This window comes from Macrobrachium nipponense, chromosome 18 (assembly GCF_015104395.2).
Source record: "Macrobrachium nipponense isolate FS-2020 chromosome 18, ASM1510439v2, whole genome shotgun sequence".
Lineage (NCBI taxonomy): Eukaryota > Metazoa > Arthropoda > Malacostraca > Decapoda > Palaemonidae > Macrobrachium > Macrobrachium nipponense.
Genome location: NC_087211.1, coordinates 73,170,664 through 73,190,703, shown reverse-complemented (window position 1 = coordinate 73,190,703; position 20,040 = coordinate 73,170,664). Strand labels below are relative to the sequence as shown.

At 43.1% G+C, this 20,040-nt stretch overlaps 1 protein-coding gene across 2 annotated transcripts in view; it reads right to left on the bottom strand.

Annotated features, from left to right (window-relative positions):
* Positions 1-17,904, bottom strand: part of LOC135197168 (acetyl-coenzyme A transporter 1-like) — an 81,578-nt gene extending 63,674 nt beyond the window's left edge. Inside the window, exons 1-2 of one of the 2 annotated variants that reach the window (XM_064224151.1) lie at positions 17,752-17,904; positions 4-82 (exon numbers count right to left, since the gene is read on the bottom strand). In XM_064224151.1, the coding sequence (XP_064080221.1) occupies positions 4-58 (55 nt within the window). In that variant the 5' untranslated portion in view covers positions 59-82; positions 17,752-17,904. Of the gene's footprint in view, positions 1-3; positions 83-15,624; positions 15,688-17,751 lie in introns of those variants that run through there. The other variant, XM_064224150.1, reaches the window with a different exon arrangement.
* Positions 17,905-20,040: the final 2,136 nt, after the last annotated feature.

The window sequence follows — 20,040 nt, the reverse complement described above, 5'->3', positions numbered from 1 at the left end:
TACCTTCATGGTCATTCTTCAAGAAATTGCTTTCTTCAGTAGTTCTGTGTCTCCTCATGTTGTTCTGAGTACCATATAAAACCTGGTAATATAAGCAAAAATATTTTCTCAGCAACAGATACATCTTAAAAACTGTTTACGTATTCATGAAACTTCTGTTTCTTTGAGGTTCTTACATAAAAGATTTACTCTACGGAAGTTCAAAATCTAAATAGATATTATAGGAAATGTAGTTGAATGAAATGAATCCACAGCAATCAAACTTTAACTGCAATTTGCACCTGCAACTTAAACCGGTCAGATTATGGAGGGAACCACTCATTTACAGTATGTAGGCAATTTTTTTTATACAAAAAATCAACATCACAAAGGCACAATAATTCAGCATGGAAGTAATTTTTTTTACCAAACCTCTCAAAATTTTCAGGACAATAGTTCATTAGAATACATTAACAGGTGGTCCTTGTCTGTTAGTGGAAGATGCATCAAGAACACACAAATACTGGCTAATATTTGTGACTTACTTCCTCCAACTGACCTACAGGACACAACATGACTCTTATTTCTATTCTTTTATGAGTTCCAATCTTGCCATCAAGTTGCTTTCTCCATCCAGAAACAGTAATTTCAACAATGACCTAACATAATATACTAGTAAAAACTTTATGGAACTGACATGGCTTACTGCCTTTGGTTATAATGAAGTCTCATCTTGTCTCATCTGCCTGCCATTGAAGAACATTGTTCTGACTTTAAATTATGTATCTTGCAATACGCTTCTGCAAACCTATTATTCATTTATGGGGAATGTTCTTGCTCCAGGTGGAGCATGAAGATACAGAAAAGACCAGATATAGAATTATGTTGATCACAGGAATGAAACATCATCCCCACAGTAATACCTGTCGTAAATCTTTGATTTCTAAAATATGAGCCATTGAAAAAATTGTCTTATGCATACTGTATTTGGATCTACCAATTTATTTCCAGAAAATGGTTGTAGAAATACACGAATACAATAAGTTATTTCATAAATTCCCCATGTCTTGGAAAATGTTATTGTTATGATACAATAAAGTTTGTTCATACTTACCTGGCAGATATATATATAGCTGTATTCTCCGACGTCCGACAGAATTTCAAAACTCCCGGCACACGCAGTGGGCGGCCAGGTGGTTAGTACCCATTCCCGCCGCTGGGAGGCGGATATCAGGGGGGGGGAAAAAAAAATCATTCCATTTTTTCTATCAGAATCATTCCCATTTTCTACACATACCACTGTCCCCTGAGGGAGGTGGGTGGGTACTTTAATTATATATATCTGCCAGGTAAGTATGAACAAACTTTATTGTATCATAACAATAACATTTTGTTCATGAAACTACCTGTCAGATATATATAGCTGAATCCCACCATTGGAGGTGGGAAGGACAGAATAGAAGGATTTTGGAAACCCCTCAAGTGCAGATGATTGACATCTTTGATTCCTTACCTGTTAGCATAGCTGACTTCTTGATTACTGTCACCGAAGTCTGCTTTTGCTTTACTAGAGTTGCCAACAAGGTAGTGACCTGTGTAGTTGGTGCGCTCTAGATGATCTGTCAACGGGGGCGTGACCACAATGTGACTAGACCATATTGACCATACTGTGAGGGCAACGAAGCTAAAAAACTACCACCTGACCTAACCTATCGAAGTTAGTCCCATAACTTCATAGGCTAAAGAAAGGGAAGGCGCCTCAAGCAACCAACCCTTCAACCATAAACCAACACCAAAATTAAAAAGCACACCTACCCTTTTCTATAGGGTAGTATTTGTGCTGCTCCCTGCCCCCAACACCATTTCTGCGGATATGTATGGTCCAAGCGACTCGCAGTTCTCATATGCCGTCTTCACATCCCGCAGGTAATGTGAAGCAAACACAGAGTTGCTTCGCCAAAAGGTAGCGCTAATGATATCATTAAGTGCCATATTCTTTCGAAATGCCATTGAAGTCGCAACCGCTCTCACTTCCATGGGCTTTTATTTTCAAAAGCTTCATATCACCATCCGAGCAGGACGCATGGGCCTCCGTGATGGTGTTTCGCAAAAAGAATGCCAGTGCATTCTTCGACATAGGAAAGTCGGGTCTCTTAACAGAACACCATAAGTTCTCCGAAGGACCCCGACAATCTTTGGTCTTTTGCATGTAAAATTTGAGAGCCTGACAGGGCACAGGACTCTCTCTGGCTCTTGTCCGATGAACTCTGTTAACCCCTTGGATTTCAAAGGTTTTTGGCCAGGGGTTAGATGGTTCTCATTCTTCGCTAAGAAATTAGGATCCAAGGAGCACACTGCACGTGTCCTCTGAAACCCACCTCTTTACTAATTGCTTGAATTTCACTAACTCTCTTTGCCGTGGCAAGAGCAGTTAGAAAAATCGCCTTTCTAGTAGTGTCTCTCAATGAGGCAGCATGCATAGGTTCAAAGGGAGCCGACATCAAGAATCTTAGAACTACATCAAGGTTCCATGATGGAACCTTTGGTTGTAGTACTTTGGTTGTCTCAAACGATCTCAAAAGATCGTGAAGATCTTTATCAGTTTGTCAGATCTAATCCTCTGTGGCGGAAGACAGCTTGACAGCATGCTCTTATATCCTTTTATGGGCACTGCTAATTTGTCCACATTTCTCAAATGCAGGAGAACTCAGCGATTTGGTTCACAGAGGTTGTGGAGGAGGAAATACCTTTCCTCCTACACCATCTCCTGAAGACAGTCCACTTCGACTGATAAACTGCTCGAGAGGAGCTCTTCTCGCATTGGCAATAGCCCTCTGCCACTGATCTTGAAAAACCTCTCGCTCTGGCCAACTTCTTGATAGTCTGAACGCAGTCAGACTCAGAGCGGAGAGGTTTCCGTGGTACCTCTCGAAGTGGGGCTGTTGAGAAGATCGACTCTCTCTGGCAGGGTTCTCGGGAAGTCTACTAGAAGAGACATGACCTCCGTGAACCAATCGCTTGAGGGCCAAAAGGGGGCGATCAGAGTCATTCTCGCTCCTGGCGACGCCGCAAACTTCCTTGTTACCTCTCCTAAGAGTTTGAACGGGGGAAAGGCGTACACATCCATCCCCGTCCAGTCCCATAGGATGGCATCTACCGCTATTGCTTCCGGGTCGAGAACTGGAGAGCAATAAATCGGAAGCCTCTTCGTTTTCGAGGTTGCGAAGAGGTCGACTAGCGGCCGTCCCCACAACTTCCATAGCTCTTGACAAACTTCTAGATGTAGGGTCCATTCTGTGGGAAGCATCTGATGTCGACGGCTTAAAGATCCGCTCGAACATTTTGAATTCCTGAAATGAACCTTGTCAGGATCACTATGTTTCGCCGCCTTCGCCCATAGAAGGATGTCTCTCGCTATCACGAACAGTGACCGAGAGTGTGTCCCCCCCCTGCTTTTTTATGTAAGCGAGAGCCGTAGTGTTGTCCGAGTTGATCTGGACAACTCGGCTCACCAATCGTTCTTCGAAGAACTGAAGAGCCAACCGAATAGCCTCCAACTCCTTTAAGTTTATGTGCCAGGACCTCTGTTCCCCTCTCCAGAGGCCTGACACTTCCTCCTTTCCTAGTGTCGCTCCCCAGCCCACCATGGAGGCGTCTGAGAACAACACTAGGTCGGGGCTCAAAAGCTGAGGGACATCCCTTCCGAGAGTTTGGTCGGATCTTGCCACCACTTCAGATGATCTTGACGTTTTTGATATAATCAAAGTCGAGTCTAGATTCTGTCTTTCCAGTTTTTCTGCCATAAAAAACTGGAGTGGCCTGAGGTGCAACCTCCCCAGGGAAACAAAACTTCTCCAGCGAAGAAATGGTCCCAGCAGACTCATCCATTCCTTCGCCGAGCATGTTTCTTTCCTAAGAAGGCTAACACTTTCTCTAAGCATCTCTGCTGACGTTCCTTTGATGGAAAGCTTGAAAAGCCGCTGAATCCATCTGAATCCCCAGATACACGATGGACTGCGTGGGGATCAGATGGGACTTTTCGTAATTTACTATAAGGCCCAGGAGGGCCTTCGTCAGCTGTAATGTCGTCTGAAGGTCCTCCAGGCACCTTGACTTCGAAGGCGACTTGATTAGCCAGTCGTCCAGGTAGAGCGAGACTCTTATTTTCGATAAGTGAAGCCATTTCGCCACATTCCGCATGAGGAAAGTAAAAACCATCGGCGCCGTACTCAGACCGAAGCACAGAGCCCTGAACTGGAAGACCTGTCCTTTTAAGACGAACCTCAGGAACTTCCTTGATTGGGGTGGGGATGGATCGGGACGTGGAATAAGCGTCTTGAAGGTCCAATGACACCATCCAATCAATGGTCTCAAGGCTCCTAGCACAGACTGAGAAGTTTCCATCCTGAATTTTTCTTTCTTTACAAAAATGTTCAGTCTGCTGACGTCTAGGACAGGTCTCCATCCCCCAGACTGCTTCGGAACCAGGAATAACCTGTTGTAGAAGCCTGGGGAATCCAGCATCAGAACTTCCTCTACGGCCTTCTTTTCCAACATTTGATCTAGAAGGTCGAGTAAGATCTGTTGCTTCTCTGACTGGTATGTGCGAAGGTCTATCGGCTTCGTGCTCAAAGGAGGCGTAGAGAGGAAAGGGATCTTGTATCCTCTCTCGATCACATCTAGGGTCCAGGTGTCCGCCCCTATCGTCCTCCATGCCTGAGCAAATAAGGTGAGTCTCGCACCTACAGGTGCCTGAAGGGCAGAAATGTCAATTTTTTTCCCTTCTTGGTAGAAGAGATCTTACCTCTGAAGGACCCCTTCCTCTCGAGGAACCTCTAGAGGAAGGTGCTCCACGAAAGGGCTTAAATTTATTCTTGGGTGCTGGATGTGAAGTAGAAGCCTGAGGAGTAGGTCGTCTTGAAGATTGAGTCAAGAGGTCCCTTGTTGCTTTTTCTTGCAAATTTACCGACAGATCCTTAATCATGGACTGCGGAAATAAATGCGTAGAGAAGGGGGCGAATAATAACTCCGCTTTCTGAGCGGGAGAAACTGCTTTCGCCCGTAAAGCTACAATAGAGAGCTCTCTTTTTAAGCAGACCTGTAGCAAAATGAGATGCTAACTCATCAGAGCCATCCCTTACTGCTCTATCCATACAAGCTAGTACACTCGAAAGCTCTTCTAGCGAAATTGAGTCTTGACTCCTCGATTGTACATCCGAGCGCCCGAGGCACCAATCTAAAAAGTTAAACACCTCTAGCGTCTTATATAACCCCTTGAGGTGATGATCCGTCTCCGTCATTGTCCAGGAAACCTTAGCTGATGACAAATAAGACCTCCTTGGAGCGTCCACCAAATTGGCGAAATCTCCTTGAGAAGAGGACGGTGCCTTCAATCCTGCTTCTTCTCCTGTCTCGTACCAGATCCCGGCTCTCCTTTCAGTCTAGATGGAGGAAGTGCAAAAGAATCTTCCTTTAACCTTCCTTGAATCCATCCAATCCTGGACTCTCTTAAACGCTCTCTTCGCGGAGAGCGAAGTGGCCATCTTAACGAAGCCAGGGGCCTTCCTGGCCTTCGATGAAGCAAATTGTGAAGGTGGAGAGAAAGGAATTGGCGCTTGAAAATTATCTGGGAATAATTTCTTAAGTAAATCCGTCAACGTCTTATAGTCTGACGACGCTGACGCATTTGGTTCGTCATCATCAGTAGGGCAGCGATCACTAGACGAATCCTTCTCTTGGTCATCAGCGCCTTTCAAAGAATCGCGATGAGACTTCGAGCACTTTTAACCTAGAAACATCCTTACGTTTCGGACTCAACTGTTGATTGTCCTGGAAAGCGTCCCGATATGCAAGGCGCCGTGCGTTCTGAGAAGCGTCCTGCAGAGCGTCCTGATGTGAAGAACGCCGTGCGTCCTGAAGAGCGTCTTGCTGAGCGTCATGATGTGAAGGACGCCGTGCGTCCTGAACAGCGTCAGCTTGAGCGTCTTGCTGAACGTCATGATGTGTAGGACGCCGTGCGTCCTGAACAGCGTCAGTTGGAGCGTCTTGCTGAACGTCATGATGTGTAGGACGCCGTGCGTCCTGAACAGCGTCAGTTGGAGCGTCTTGGAGAGCGATCCGCGCGTCTTGAAAAGCGTCTTCTCGAGTCTGGTAAGCGCTTCGTTGTTTAAGACGTCGAGCGTGATCATCAACATGCAAAGCTTGACGTTCGATCTTGATTCTTGAGCGTTCTCGGCCTTTTGACAAAGACGCTGGCCGCTTGTGCGACAACATCACGTCTCTGTCAAATTCGTCTCTCCTAGACGCCCTTTCAATGATGGGACGTAATCACGTTCTCTAATGCGTCGGCTACTAGGAGTAGACTCAAAGGCCGAAAAACGCGGAGTAGGAGCCGGGGACTGCCTAGTTCTCTTAACAGGCAGCCACCTATCCTTCCTTCTATGACTAGTTTCTGCCTCCTTTCTCTCAAAAAAGGAGGCTAACTGTCTCTGCATTCCCAAAGCATTTTCCTTGAAGGGGAAAGTTCTCGATCAGGAGAAGGCCCTCATCCTGTGCGAGGAAGATGGGCGAGGGGATGCCCTTTCCTTCAACTCAGGAACAAGCTTAGAGCGACTTGGTGGACCGGCTCGAAAGAGTCCTCCCCTGATGAAGCCTTGTTCCTTTTCTGTGGCGGAAAAGCTTCAAAATCTTCAGGTGACGAATCTACATAACGATCAGAAGGACGTGAAGCGTCCTCTTCTCTGAAACCTCTCTTAAGAGGGCGACAAGAGCGACGGCCGCCTGTGCGACAACTTGCGCCCCTGCCGCTCTCCCCTCGAGAGGTCTTCCGAGCGTCCCCCCCAACCTCGGCGGAGGAGGAAGTCTCGGAAGAAGAGAAGCACTCTTAAGTATTCGTGCCCGTGCACGAACACTGGCAGCCTGAGATTCGTCTCAGTTTCTGCCGAAGGGACGTCAGACCGGTCATTAGATCCCGTAACCCTCCTTCGGCTTTCGGCTTGCCCTCTCCCTAAGGCCTGGGAGTCCGGCAGGGGCCTAGGCCTAGAGGCATTATGGGACCGATCTGACACCCCTTCCACTACACTAGATGCACTAACACTTTTATCACAATTCACATTTGACTGTAGAGCAATCACTTTAGATTCCAAGGCGCGAATCGACTCCATGATCGTAACTAATACGCTTCCTTCTGCAGACACTTCCTGATTGTTCGGAGGCAATACAACAGGATCTGGTTGAATTACATCTACAGAGGATTTAATGGAGCTACAATTCTACCTTGACTTCTACTCACAGAAGCACTCCTAGAGGAAGACCTCCTGATTCTATCACGCTCAAGCTTTTTCACGTAAGAATCATATGCCTTCCATTCAATTTCAGTCAATTGCTCACACTCGATGCATCTATCATTCAACATACATACATGACCACGACATTTCGAGCACACTGAATGAGGGTCTACCGAAGCTTTCGGCAACCTCACCTTACATTCATGCACCTTACACACCCTGAAGCTAGCAGCGCTAGATCCAGACATTCGTAATCAAAGAAAAGTCAAAGCCAAATTCAAATCAAAATCACTATCACGTATGCCAAGCCAACAAGCCAAATCAAAACCAAAAGTCAATCAGAATACTCAAGTTAGCACAAGAAGTTTCAAAATCCTAGGCGGAGGTCTGTAAACAGTTGTTTACCGACCGCGACAGAGAAAAATCTGAATAGAAAATGGGGGGAATGATTCCTGATATCCGCCTCCCAGCGGCGGGAATGGGTACTAACCACCTGGCCGCCCATGCGTGTGCCGGGAGTTTTGAAATTCTGTCGGACGTCGGAGAATACAGCTATATATATATCTGACAGGTAAGTTTCATGAACAAAATGATATTGTTATGTTACAATAAAGTTTCATACATACTTACCTGGCAGATATATACATAGCTAAGACTCCGTCGTCCCGACAGAAATTCAAATTTCGCGCCACTCGCTACAGGTAGGTCAGGTGATCTACCGGCCTGCCCTGGGTGGCAGGGACTAGGAACCATCCCCGTTTTCTATCATATTTTCTCTCTCCACCTGTCTCCTGCGGGGAGGCTGGGTGGGCCTTTAATTGATATATCTGCCAGGTAAGTATGTATGAAACTTTATTGTAAACATAACAATATCATTTTCATACAATCAACTTACCTGTCAGATATATACATAGCTGAGTGGCACCTTCGGTGGAGGGTAAGAGAGACAGCTTCTATATGGAATAGACAGGTAAACAACATATGTTGTAGGTATAAATAAAACCTTGGTTCCTACCTGATAGGTGGTAGACTTCGTGGTGTTTGCCCAGTAGTCTGCATCACCTCAAGAAACTTAGCGAGATATGATCTATGGCCAAAGAGTTCTTGTGGGTTCTGCCGATGGGTCTTACCCACTTACTCGCAGAGCTAAAAGGACTTTGTCAATGGGTGCTGATCCACTTATATGACAATACACCTTATGAAGGAGCACACAACCAATCCCGACCACCTGATCCTAACCATACGTTAGAACTACAGATTGTTAAGAGTTATCCCCGAACTCGTCACAACAATCGTAACTCAAAATCACTACGCACACATACTATTTTCAAAAATTATACTCAACTAATTGGTTATATGACAAGAATTTTACTGAACAACATAGACGGCCGCCCGTGCTAGCCTAAGTCCTCTATTGTTAGAAGAGACTCGACCATATCCAAAAAAGAAGAAAAGTATAAACATTTAAGGATTGGTGTCTGCTCCCGTACCCAGAATCGTATCCGCTGATACGAAAGGACCTAGAGAAAAACACTTCTCATATGTCACACGCACGTCTTTCAAGTAATGAGATGCAAATACTGAGTTGCATCTCCAAAATGGTCGTATCTATTATGTTTTTAATTTTTTAACGACATATTCTTATGAAACAAGAGAGACGTCGCTATAGCTCTAACTTCATGAGCTTCTATTCTCAACAGTTTGTAACTGTTCGTCAGGACAGGCCTTATGAGTGTCTGTAATGACGTTTCTTACAACGAATGCCAGCGCATTCTTGGACATCAGTCTTGTGGGGTCTTACCGCGCACCAAAGACCTTGTCTAGAGCCTCCCATTCGATGCTTTCTCTGAAGGTAGAACTTCAGAGCTCTAACAGGGCAGAGAGACTCTCTGTTTCTCTGCCTACGAGACTTGACATGCCTTTTGACTTCGAATGACTTAGGCCAGGGATTCGTAGGATTCTCGTTTTCCGCTAAAACAGGGTCTGAAACGAGCAAATCGCTGAGTCTCCCTTGAATGCTACTTCATCCTGCAGAGCATGCAATTCCCTAATTCTCTTTGCCGTAGCTAAAGATAATAGGAATAGGCATTTTCGGGTAATGTCTCTAAACGATGCCCGATGAGGAGGAGTTCGAATCTTTCCGATGACAGATACTTTAGAACTACGTCTAGGTTCCAGTTCGGAGGTACTGGTTCCTTATACTTTGAAGTCTCAAAAGACCTTATGAGATCGTGGAGATCTTCATTATCTGCCCGATCTAATCCTCTGTTCCTGAATACAGCCGAGAGCATAACTTCTATATCCCTCTATTGTGGATACGGCTAGATGAGATTTTCCTCTCAGGAATAGCCGGAAATCCGCAAATTTCCGCTATAGAGGTAGTGGAGGAGGACAACTTCTTGGATCTACACCTCCTTCTAAATACCTTCCACTTCGACTGGTATACTTTCGTAGTGGAGGTTCTGCGTTCTCTCGCGATCGCGCTTGCTACTCTTTCGCGAGAAAAGCCTCTCGCTCTGACAAGTCTTTCGATAGTCGAAAGGCAGTCAGAGCGAGAGCGGAGAGGTTTGATGGTTGTATGAGAAGATCCGTCCTTCCGGGTAGGGATCTTGGAAAGTCTACGCTTCACTCTACCACCTCCTTGAAACCATTCCTGGGCCGGCCGCCAAAAGGTGGCTATTAACGTCATCCTCGTCTCCTTTGACGCCACAAACTTTTGTTTTCATTACTAACCCCCGGATTTTGAATGGGGGAGAAGCATAAACGTCTCTCGAGACCAATTTAGCAGGAAGGCATCTACCATAAGTGCTCTGGGATCTTCCACGACCGAGCAAAACACTGTGAGCCTTTTTGAAATAAATGTTGCGAAGAACTCACCTGAGGAGTTCCCCACAGAGACCAGAGATCGAGACACTTCCTTCCTGTGTAAAGTCCATTCTGTATGAAGGACCTGGTTCCTCCTGCTGAGCCTGTCCGCCCTCACATTCCTTTCTCCCTGTAAGAACCTTGTCATCAGGGAGATGTTACTGTGATACGTCCAAAGTAATAGGTCTCTCGTGAGCTCGTAAAGGAACGAGGAGTGCGTCCCTCCCTGTTTCCGAATGTAGGCAAGAGGGTGGTGTTGGGCGTCAACTCGTCCCCGTACTCCTCAAGAAGAAGGTTAGTCAATCCCTTCTAGTTAGACAAACCTTCTCTTCCACTATATTCGTTATCCGAGTTTTCCTCTAACTCGGGATCTAAAAGCGTCTCCGCTCTCCTTTCCGAACATTCTTCTTCTTGCGGAAACAAACTCCTAACAGGAGAGGGGCTAAGGGAATGATAATCCTTCCTCTTTCCCGCTCTAATATCTTGGAAGGAGTCATAAGCTTCGGCTTCTCTAGAATTTTAGAAGACTCTTCATGCTTACATGACGCTTCCGTTTGCCAAGCGTCATGGATGACGTCTTTTTGCTGACGTCTCGATGACGCTTCGCGCTTGGAAGATGCTCAGCTCTCCAAAGGCGTCCTCCTTGGCGTCATAATATTGGACGGAGCGTCATGTCTATGCTCCGTTTCCAATGACGCTTCGCTTCTAAAAGACGTCTTACTTCTCTCTGGCGTTACGAAACTCTCGTAAGCACCTGTTCTCTCTCTCGCACTAGACGCTTCTGTAAGACGTTTAGCCGTTTCCCGTCTGTATGACGCTTTGTCGTTGAACAGGTAAGAGAGGACGAGACTTCTTAATTGGAAGCGACACGTCCTTCCGACGTTGCGTTCGAGATGACAGTTTGCTCTTGAACTGCTATAATGATTCTCTTGACGCTTCTCCCACGTCCAGTGCATGACGTCTTTCGTCATCACTCGGTGGGGAAAAAAGGAAAGGGTACTTCCGCGTACACTTCAGGTGACGCTGACGCCCCCTTCGCTTTCTTGCTAGAAGACGGAGAGTCATCTGAGAAACTCTCCGGACTAGAATCCCTGTCAGGCGTCATATGGCGCTTCAGCGGTTTCGACAAGTTCGATTCCCTCCACCCTCGTTTAGGTGAGGGAAGAGAGGACGAGAAACACTCGCGAAGGACGCTTTTCTATAGTGCCCTTGAGCCGCCTGACAACGAAGCAGAGCTAGCTTAAGGAACGTCTGACTGTTGGGGATTCCCACAACCTCCTTAGGCTTTCGACTTTCCTTCTCCTCTGTGTTCGTGAGCTTGGAAGAGGTCTAGGCTTGGGAGTGTCGCAGGAGCCTGGCACCTACTGGTGCTTGGAGGAGAAATGTTTCATTTTCCCTTTTTAAAGGGACGAAAAGGCGGAACTACCTACCTCTCTTCTCTGGAGCCTTCCTTCTTGCGGGAGGTCTGGAGATCGGACCACCTCGAAAGGGCTGCGTAGAAGTGCTAGGTCCTTTCTTGTCCGATACTAAAGCAGGTTTCTTCTTCCTAGCTGACTGCGTCAGAAGATCCTGCGTCGCCTTCTCAGTTTAAAGGAGTGAGGCCACGTCCTTCACTAACTTAGAAGGGAATAATGTTCGAAAGAGGTGCATATAGTAGAGCTGCCCTCTGCGCATGCGAGACTGTCTTTGTTAAGAAGGCGCCCTACACTGTCCTTTTCTTCAAAAGACCTGCTCCAAATAATGCAGAGACTTCCAAGATCCATCTTGTACTGCTTTGTCGATGCACGACAAAATGCATAACAGGGCTTCAGGTTCGATTCCCTGCGAATCGTGAGCTTTCTTGGACATCACCCCAAGGGACCAATCCAAAAAGAAGTTGAAGACTTCCAATACATGGAAAAGTCCCTTGAGGAGATGATCTAGTTCCGAAATACTCCAAGTAATGCGGGCAGAATTAAGACTAGGACGCCTTGAAGCGTCAACTAACGTCGAAAAGTCTGCCTCTGTAGTAGAAGGGAGAGCGATACCCATATCCTCCCCCGTCTTGTACCATATGCCTCTTTTCCCCAGCTAACCTTGCTGGAGGCATGCAAAATACTGTCCTGGTTAAGTCTTTCTTCGACTTCATCCAGGCGTCTAAGGCGTGTAAAGCCCGCTTCATCGAGATGGTGGGCTTCATCTTCAGAAAAGACGAAGTCTTCTTCACCTTCGCACTCGAAAAGAGCGAGCGCGGAGAAGGAGGAGCAGCCGGAGTCAACTCGTCTCCGTATTCCTCCAGAAGCAGGGTAGTCAACACCTTATAGTTGGACAAGCCCTCTCTTCCAAGATCGTCATCATCCGAGTTTCGTTCGAACTCGTGATAATCCTGAGTTTCTGTTCTCCTTTCAGAACTTTCCTCTTCTGGGGGTGGGGAGACAACTCTGATCGGAGAGGGGCTAAGGGAATGAAAGTCTTTCCTTTTTTCCCGTTCTGATCGACTTGGAAGGCGTCACAACCTGCGGCTTCTCTCGCGCTTTAGAAGACGTCATGTATGACGCTTCCCGCTCTCCGAGCGTCATGTATGACGTCTCTTGTTGACGTTTAGATGACGCTTCGCGTTTGGAAGACGCTTCGCTTTCTAAGGGCTTCCTACTCGGCGTCACAATCTTGGACGGAGCGTCACGTCTAAGCTCCTCTTGATTTGACGCTTCACTTCTACAAGACGACTTCCGAGCAGGTGCGAGAGACGAGACTTCTTAAAAATAGGAAGCGTCACGTCCTTCCGACGGGGCGCTAAAACTCCCACAAGAGATGACAGTTGGTTCTGCACCGCCATAATGATCTTCTTGACGCTTCTCCTCGTCTAGTGCCTGACGCCTTCGTCATCACTCGGGGAAGAAGCATGATGGGGTACTTCCTCGTAAGCGTCAGGTGACGTTGACGCCACCTTCGCCTTCTTAATAGCCGACGGGTGGGCGTCATCCGAGAAGCGCTCCGGGCTAGAATCAATGTCTTGCTTCATATGACGCTTCAGCGGTCTCGATAAGTTCGACTCCTTCCACCCTCGTTTAGGTGATGGAGAGGGAGAGGACGAGAAACACTCGCGAAGGACGCTTTTTCTATAGCGCCCTTGAGCTGGCTGCCATGAAGCAAAGCTAGCTGAAGGGACGTCTGCACCGTTGGGGATTCCCTCCGACCTCCTTAAGGCTTTCGACTTTCCTTCTCCTCTGGGCATGTGAGCTTGGAAGAGGTCTAGGCCTGGGAGCGCCGCAGGGACGATCAAACGCCCCCTCCACAACACTGATAGGGCTCACTTCACTAAAATTTTCACTATCACTAGCCTTACCTTTCGAGTCCGCCATCTTGGACTTCATGTCTCGAATCGTCGCTTTCAGATTGGCGATTTCCGATGCCGAATCCGAAAAGACACTCTGAGAATGAGATTTATAGGGAGAAGAATCTACAGTAGTAGGGTTGAATTATTATTGAAAGGCTCAATAGGCCTTGAATTCACACCTTTCAGCCTTCTAACTATCCCTCTCTAACTTCTTCAAATAAGAAGTCAAAGTCTTCCATTCTTCTGCATTCAAACTCTCGCATTCCTTACAAGTGTTAGTAGCAGAACACTGCACCCCCCTACATTTACGCATACAGTGTGAGGATCAACCGAAGCTTTCGGTATCCTCACCCTGCAGCCTACATTCACACAATTCTCACACTCACATTAGAATCAGACATACTGAGAAAAATCCAAAAGAGTTATTCCAAAAACAGTCCACAGTAGCGAATGCCAAACACGATCCAAATACGTCACCAAAAGTCGAAAAACGCTGATCAAAGTGTTGAAAAATGAATCCAAGTCAGGAGGTAATAACACAATGTTGATACCACCGGCGACAGAGAAAAATATGATAGAAAACGGGGATGGTTCCTAGTCCTGCCACCCAGGGCAGGCCGGTAGATCACCTGACCTACCTGTAGCGAGTGGCGCGAAATTTGAATTTCTGTCGGGGACGACGGAGTCTTAGCTATATATATATCTGACAGGTAAGTTTCATGAACAAAATGCAATTCTTTAAGTATAAAAATACTGCACATGGTACCTCACACTCCTGGGCCTACCGAACTCTCTCTCAGCAACTAGGGTTTCCTCAAAATTCATAAAAAAGAAATTCAAATTTCCTTTAGTGAGCCTTTCCAACATCTGACCTTCATTTTTTGAGTTTATTTTATACAGTACGTTTGGGGTAAGATACCTTTCCCAAAGGAAAAATGTCCTACTTTAGGTTCTTGAGTGATGCCGTGCCACAAGAACCCTACTAGGCCTATGCATCTAATCTGGAATACTAAATGTATTTGTCCATGGAATAAATGTATTTACACATCAAATAAATCCAATATGCTACACATCCTCAAGATTCAACAGAGATCTTATCTTAGGGTTTCATAAATGACAGGGAACAAAATAAAAATATTTACTGTTATAATAGGTTACCAGAGAGTGATGATGTAGCATAGACAGATATTTTCTAATATAAAACAAGCACTTTTTATGCTAAAAATAATAGAAGTACAGTACACATTAATGTAAATATAGCTTGGCTTCACTATTACTTTCAGATATGATCAAACTTGCATGTATTGCAGCTGTTAAGCAAATTGTTAAGATGACCTCATATTCAGTTGTATTATGATAATTTTCTAAAACATACTTTTGCCAATAAAGGGGACCTTTATCAATAATTTTTTAAATACTACCATAAATTGTTGCCTCAAACACTGGGGTATATTAGTTGCTAAGCCCTATGTCTGGGCATCCCTTTCCCTTCCTTATTTCTTTTAATTCTTGAGGCCTTCCCTAAATTTCTAGTTTTAAGCATGGGAACTGTAACTTTTAATACTGAATTTCAAAAAATCCTAAGGCATGGGGTAACTAGGCTATAATGGAAAGATTTACTGGAAACTTTTCGTTAACAATTAGAGTAAAATACTGTAGCGCAAGCACCTTCCCGAAAAAGTACTTTAACACGTCCTGTAACCCAAGATAGACATCAGTCAAGAGCCAGGGTCCATCGAAACAACCCCTCAAGACCTCTACTTTCCTCTCGAAGTAAGTTTTTTTCTCCCAGGTCACAAATTAAGGCAATAATTTCCGATTTTCGGTCGCGCTATGGCAGAGGCCGGTCATTCAGTATTTTACACTAAGTTTAGTCCTACACAAAGTGTTAACGAAAACAAGCCGTTACCCTATAACCTAGGGTAAAACACCGCTGTGCGGACAGGCGGAGACTGCACCATTGCGCGGTCTCTGGTCTCTTTCTTAAGAAATAACACCTTAGCACTTCCAGTATCCTGAATTAGATGGTAGTCATAACCCAACCAGCGTGGAAGCAAAAGCTCAAGACCTCTACTTTCCTCTCGAAGTAAGTGTTTTCTTTCAAGTCACAAAATAATGCCATAATTTCAGGTTAAACAGAATTTAATGAAAGTCTACCCAGGTACAATGCAAACTTACCTCCATGACGCTTTTGAAATTTTACTTAAAACACCTTATGTTTAGAAGATTGACTCCATCTCGATGTTTGCGGAGTCACTTGTGTCAGCAAACTTCCCATTTCCTGTGCTAAATCGCACACCAATTGTGCACATAGATGCTGGGACACTTTCTTCACGACAATCTTAAACGACGAGGGTGTACAGGCAGTCCCTGGGTTACGACAGGGGTTCCATTCTTGAGATGCGTCGTAAGCCAAAAATCGTCGTAAGCCGGAACATTGTCAAAAATCCTAAGAAAACCTTACTTTTAATGCTTTAGGTGCATTGAAAACTATGTAAACTGCATTCTTATGGCATTTTTCATAAAAAAAAAAACCTTCAAATATTGATTATTTTGCATTTTTGGTGTCATATTTCATCTGTCAGATGAGCGTTGTAGGTGTCGTAACCCTGGAACATGCATCGTAACCCTGGAAATAATGTCTGATGAATATAATTGAAAAGCGTCGTAACCTCGGAACATCGTCAGCCGAGACTGTCGTAACCCAGGGACTGCCTGTATCGGCCTCCAGACGGTTAAACATAGCGATTGTTCAGAAGAAGATGAGTGCGTTGGATAACATTTAAATAATTAGTTAAAGACCAGAATAAGGTGATAAATTGCATATATTTATTACGTATTCATGATAATTCATTTTAAAATATTCATTGTTGTAAAACCAACCAGATCCCTGACACTAATTTCATTGCTTTTGCTGTGAACATTAGCTACGATGTTGTTCGCACTTTCCTATTTTTTTTATCAGTGTTGCCAATTGTATTGTGTTTACTCCAAACTTGGGATAAGAGTTACACAAAACCATGGAAATAAGTGAATTTAGCATATCTATTTGTAATATATACAAATACATATACATAAATATTAGAGCAATTTTATCATTATTGCATTACGTACTATGACATCTAGAATTCATGGAAACAGTTTGTAAAGGCATCTGAGTATGTGTAAGGTTCCACTGAACTGCTAACGGTGACTTGCCATTCCTAAAACATATTAAAGAGTACATTTGTTTCAACTGTACAATTATCAAAAATTAAAAACAAATTATTTCAGCCATACAATTATTAAAAATTTTAAAAAAAAGTCAAAACTAGTAATGTAGGCTTAAATAAATGAAAAGTGCTATCAAATAAGTACAATTTTTTTGTCATAAACAATTCACTAACCCATCGCCTGCTTGACTCGTGGATTCTGGCTACCAGATGTACAAAATTATTCCTGCCATGGTTTTGCCATAAACCAACTCACGCATTTTAAGTTGAATTTGGAGTGAATTAACAACAAAATGTGTAAAATCATAATCAAATAAGCACTGTGGTGTTTCATTTGTGATGGCAGTAAAGATAAAACCACCGATTACAGGGTAAAAATGCATTTCAGTTCAAAACATGACCCCAGGAATAAGACATCTCATACTTTCACTAGCCTAATATAGGCAACAATATGTTGTTTTAGGTATAGTGCTGATTACAACTACACTCTTGAGTAATATCAATAAATGTTACATATATACGCAAATAGTTCAAATGAGTGGTGGGAAGGCTGGGAAGGACGTGTCCGCCAGTGTATGCCCGGATTGTGCTAACGATGATACCACACCTTATTGGATTTAGGCTAAAAACTTCCTTGAACACATTATCTTACGAAGACTTCACATGCTTAATTTACTTTGTATGGCAGTTTCATATATCTCATTTTGTTAACTAATCTTTTGAATATTATGCTTAAATATTGAATTGTATTGTTGTTTCACCAACTAAATATCGAGTGAATAAAAGTGACCGTTTGACAGGTCAGTGTCCGCACAGCGGTGTCTTACCCTAATGGATAAATCGATTCACAAACATTAAACTATGAAAAATACTTAATGTTATAAATACACGTAACGAGGCTTAAGATGTTAGGTACTACTATATAGGTAATTAGGTATGCTACAGGTAATTAGGTAGCCAGGTATGCTACAATAAAATTGGCCTGGCATGTGCTAGGTAAGGTACAGTACCGCGTTGGCTAATCTAACCTATCCGTAACAGGTGTAAACTAGATACAAATTCAGCTGACATCTGTCAGGCAGAGTAAACTTACAAAACAATGAAATAAATAGCTAAATATATTCAGCTGATTAACGTCACTCTATAACAGTACACGAGTCCACCACCGGGGAGCTGGTTTGTTTTGCTTCCTTAATGCCACATCACATTGTGGCTTTACCTGTCACCAATAGTAACATACTCTCAGGTCAGCTTCACCTGCTCAGCTGATTTTGACAGATACAGTGAATATTTTATTTTATTTCATACTTTATACTGTAATAAGATTCTCCCCACTGTATTTTCTCAAGTTTTAATCGCACTGATACTATCTTAAGTTACATTAAATATGGCTGAACTTGTAAGAGGCGTTACACAATACAGTGTGAAACAACTCGATCAAAGGTCTCCTATTTACACACACACATAGGCCTAAAGCATATAATATATATATATATATATATATATATATATATATATATGTGTGTGTGTGTGTGTGTGTGTGTGTGTGTGTGTGGTGTGTGTGTGTGTGTGTGTGTGTGTGTCAGCAGAGCCATACCTTCACAAAGCCCATCAGTATCTCAACGGGCCTATAGTGAGGACTTCTGGACTATTCAACATAATGAGACGATTCTATGCAATTCTGTTGTTATTTTGATAATTACTACACAAAGATAAACCATTTATAAATTTTAAGTAATAAAGGGACTTTGTAATGCTTGCATTTGGACACCTTAGTCTAGGATTAAATCCATTCTCCTACTGTTGGTTTTACTTTGTCTTAAGTAACAAATACCGTTATTGCAGCTTTGTAGTACTCTACAGTATTTTTTTTTTAACAACTTACATTCGTATCTATGCTCATGGTTTTTAACCACTTCTAAAAAATATATACTACATTCTGTCTTTGTGTCTCCTGTATTTGAGTCAATACTTCTTATTTTGTCTTTACTTTGTACTACTCATCTTTGGTTTGTGTCCTCTTAGTATAATTATCATTTCCATATACAAGAGTTTTTCTATTGTGGGCGTCGATTTCTTATTCAAATATAAGAATCTTTGATATTATTGTTCATGTTCCGTAATCTTTTACGATTTCTATCTTTTCGCAGACAGACAGCTAGGGCACTAGATTAATTTATAAGATATTTAAATCTTGGCTTTAAATAAACAAATGCTCTATTCCAGACTATACTACATCATCATATCTAATAGCATTCTACCTTCACAATATAAACGCATTTATTCAATTTCTACAATAAGGAAGTGTCACCGATTTTTTCTAGACGGCAAGATCTTCAAAATATATACAAGAAGAAGACTGCGAACTATGTAAACAAATCGGGGTCGGCGTAAAAACCCCAAGAAAAATGTTATCTTGGACAATTTTGCATCCGTTTATCATTGTTATTATTTTGATTTATTTGTTATTATCTATCAAACATTTGTTAAGCATTGTTTGATTCAGACTCCAGGTACACAAATTAAAATAAAATGGCTGAATTTATGGTATATTATCGTTATGGTGCACTGAACAATAAAATGATCGAATAAATATTTCATGAGATTAGAACAAAATAAATATTCCTTTGCATATAGTATTGCGCCACTACAACAGCTATTTATTTCAGTGGAATTATCTAATTTCAGGTGTTATATTTTACTTACTTTCTTTGTTTTTATGTATACAGCCATCCAGAGGGATGGTTCCCTCTCTGGCGAGCCCTTGTACGTTTTCTAAATAAGTTGCTTCTTATATTTTAAAATTGTCGTTTAGTATTTTTTTCATCAGTATCGTACCTCCTGCAGAATAGAAAATTATTCATTTTTGAATGTGCTTTCTTAAGATTATTATCAAAGTCATGATCCGTATTATTTATCGCCTTTGATACTTGTTCTTTAGGTATATACTATGAACTTATTTCCATCATATGTTTTATGTTCTGTCTCATAATTGCCTTTGTTTTCACAATGTTTACTTTCTAAGGTGGTGCTAGAACATTCATTTGATGTATGATTTTTGCAGCAATTAAGGGCAAACTTGGTTATGTCTACAATTTGTTGCACTATGACCAAATTCCTGACATTTATAGCATTGATGGGCAGACTGCAACGCGTATAAACTTGTTACCTCTATTATGGATAGCCTTTTGTATTTGTGATGTATATTTGATGACACAGTGCTTGTATTTGTCATCTTTGGCTTTCATTTCCTTTATAACTACTTTCATGTCGTCGTCTCGTCTTCAGAAATGAAAGTATAACTATCCATGGATTTTTCTTTATGTTATTGAAAATGTAATCTTCATCCTTCGGAACACATACTACTTTTATTTTATGTTTA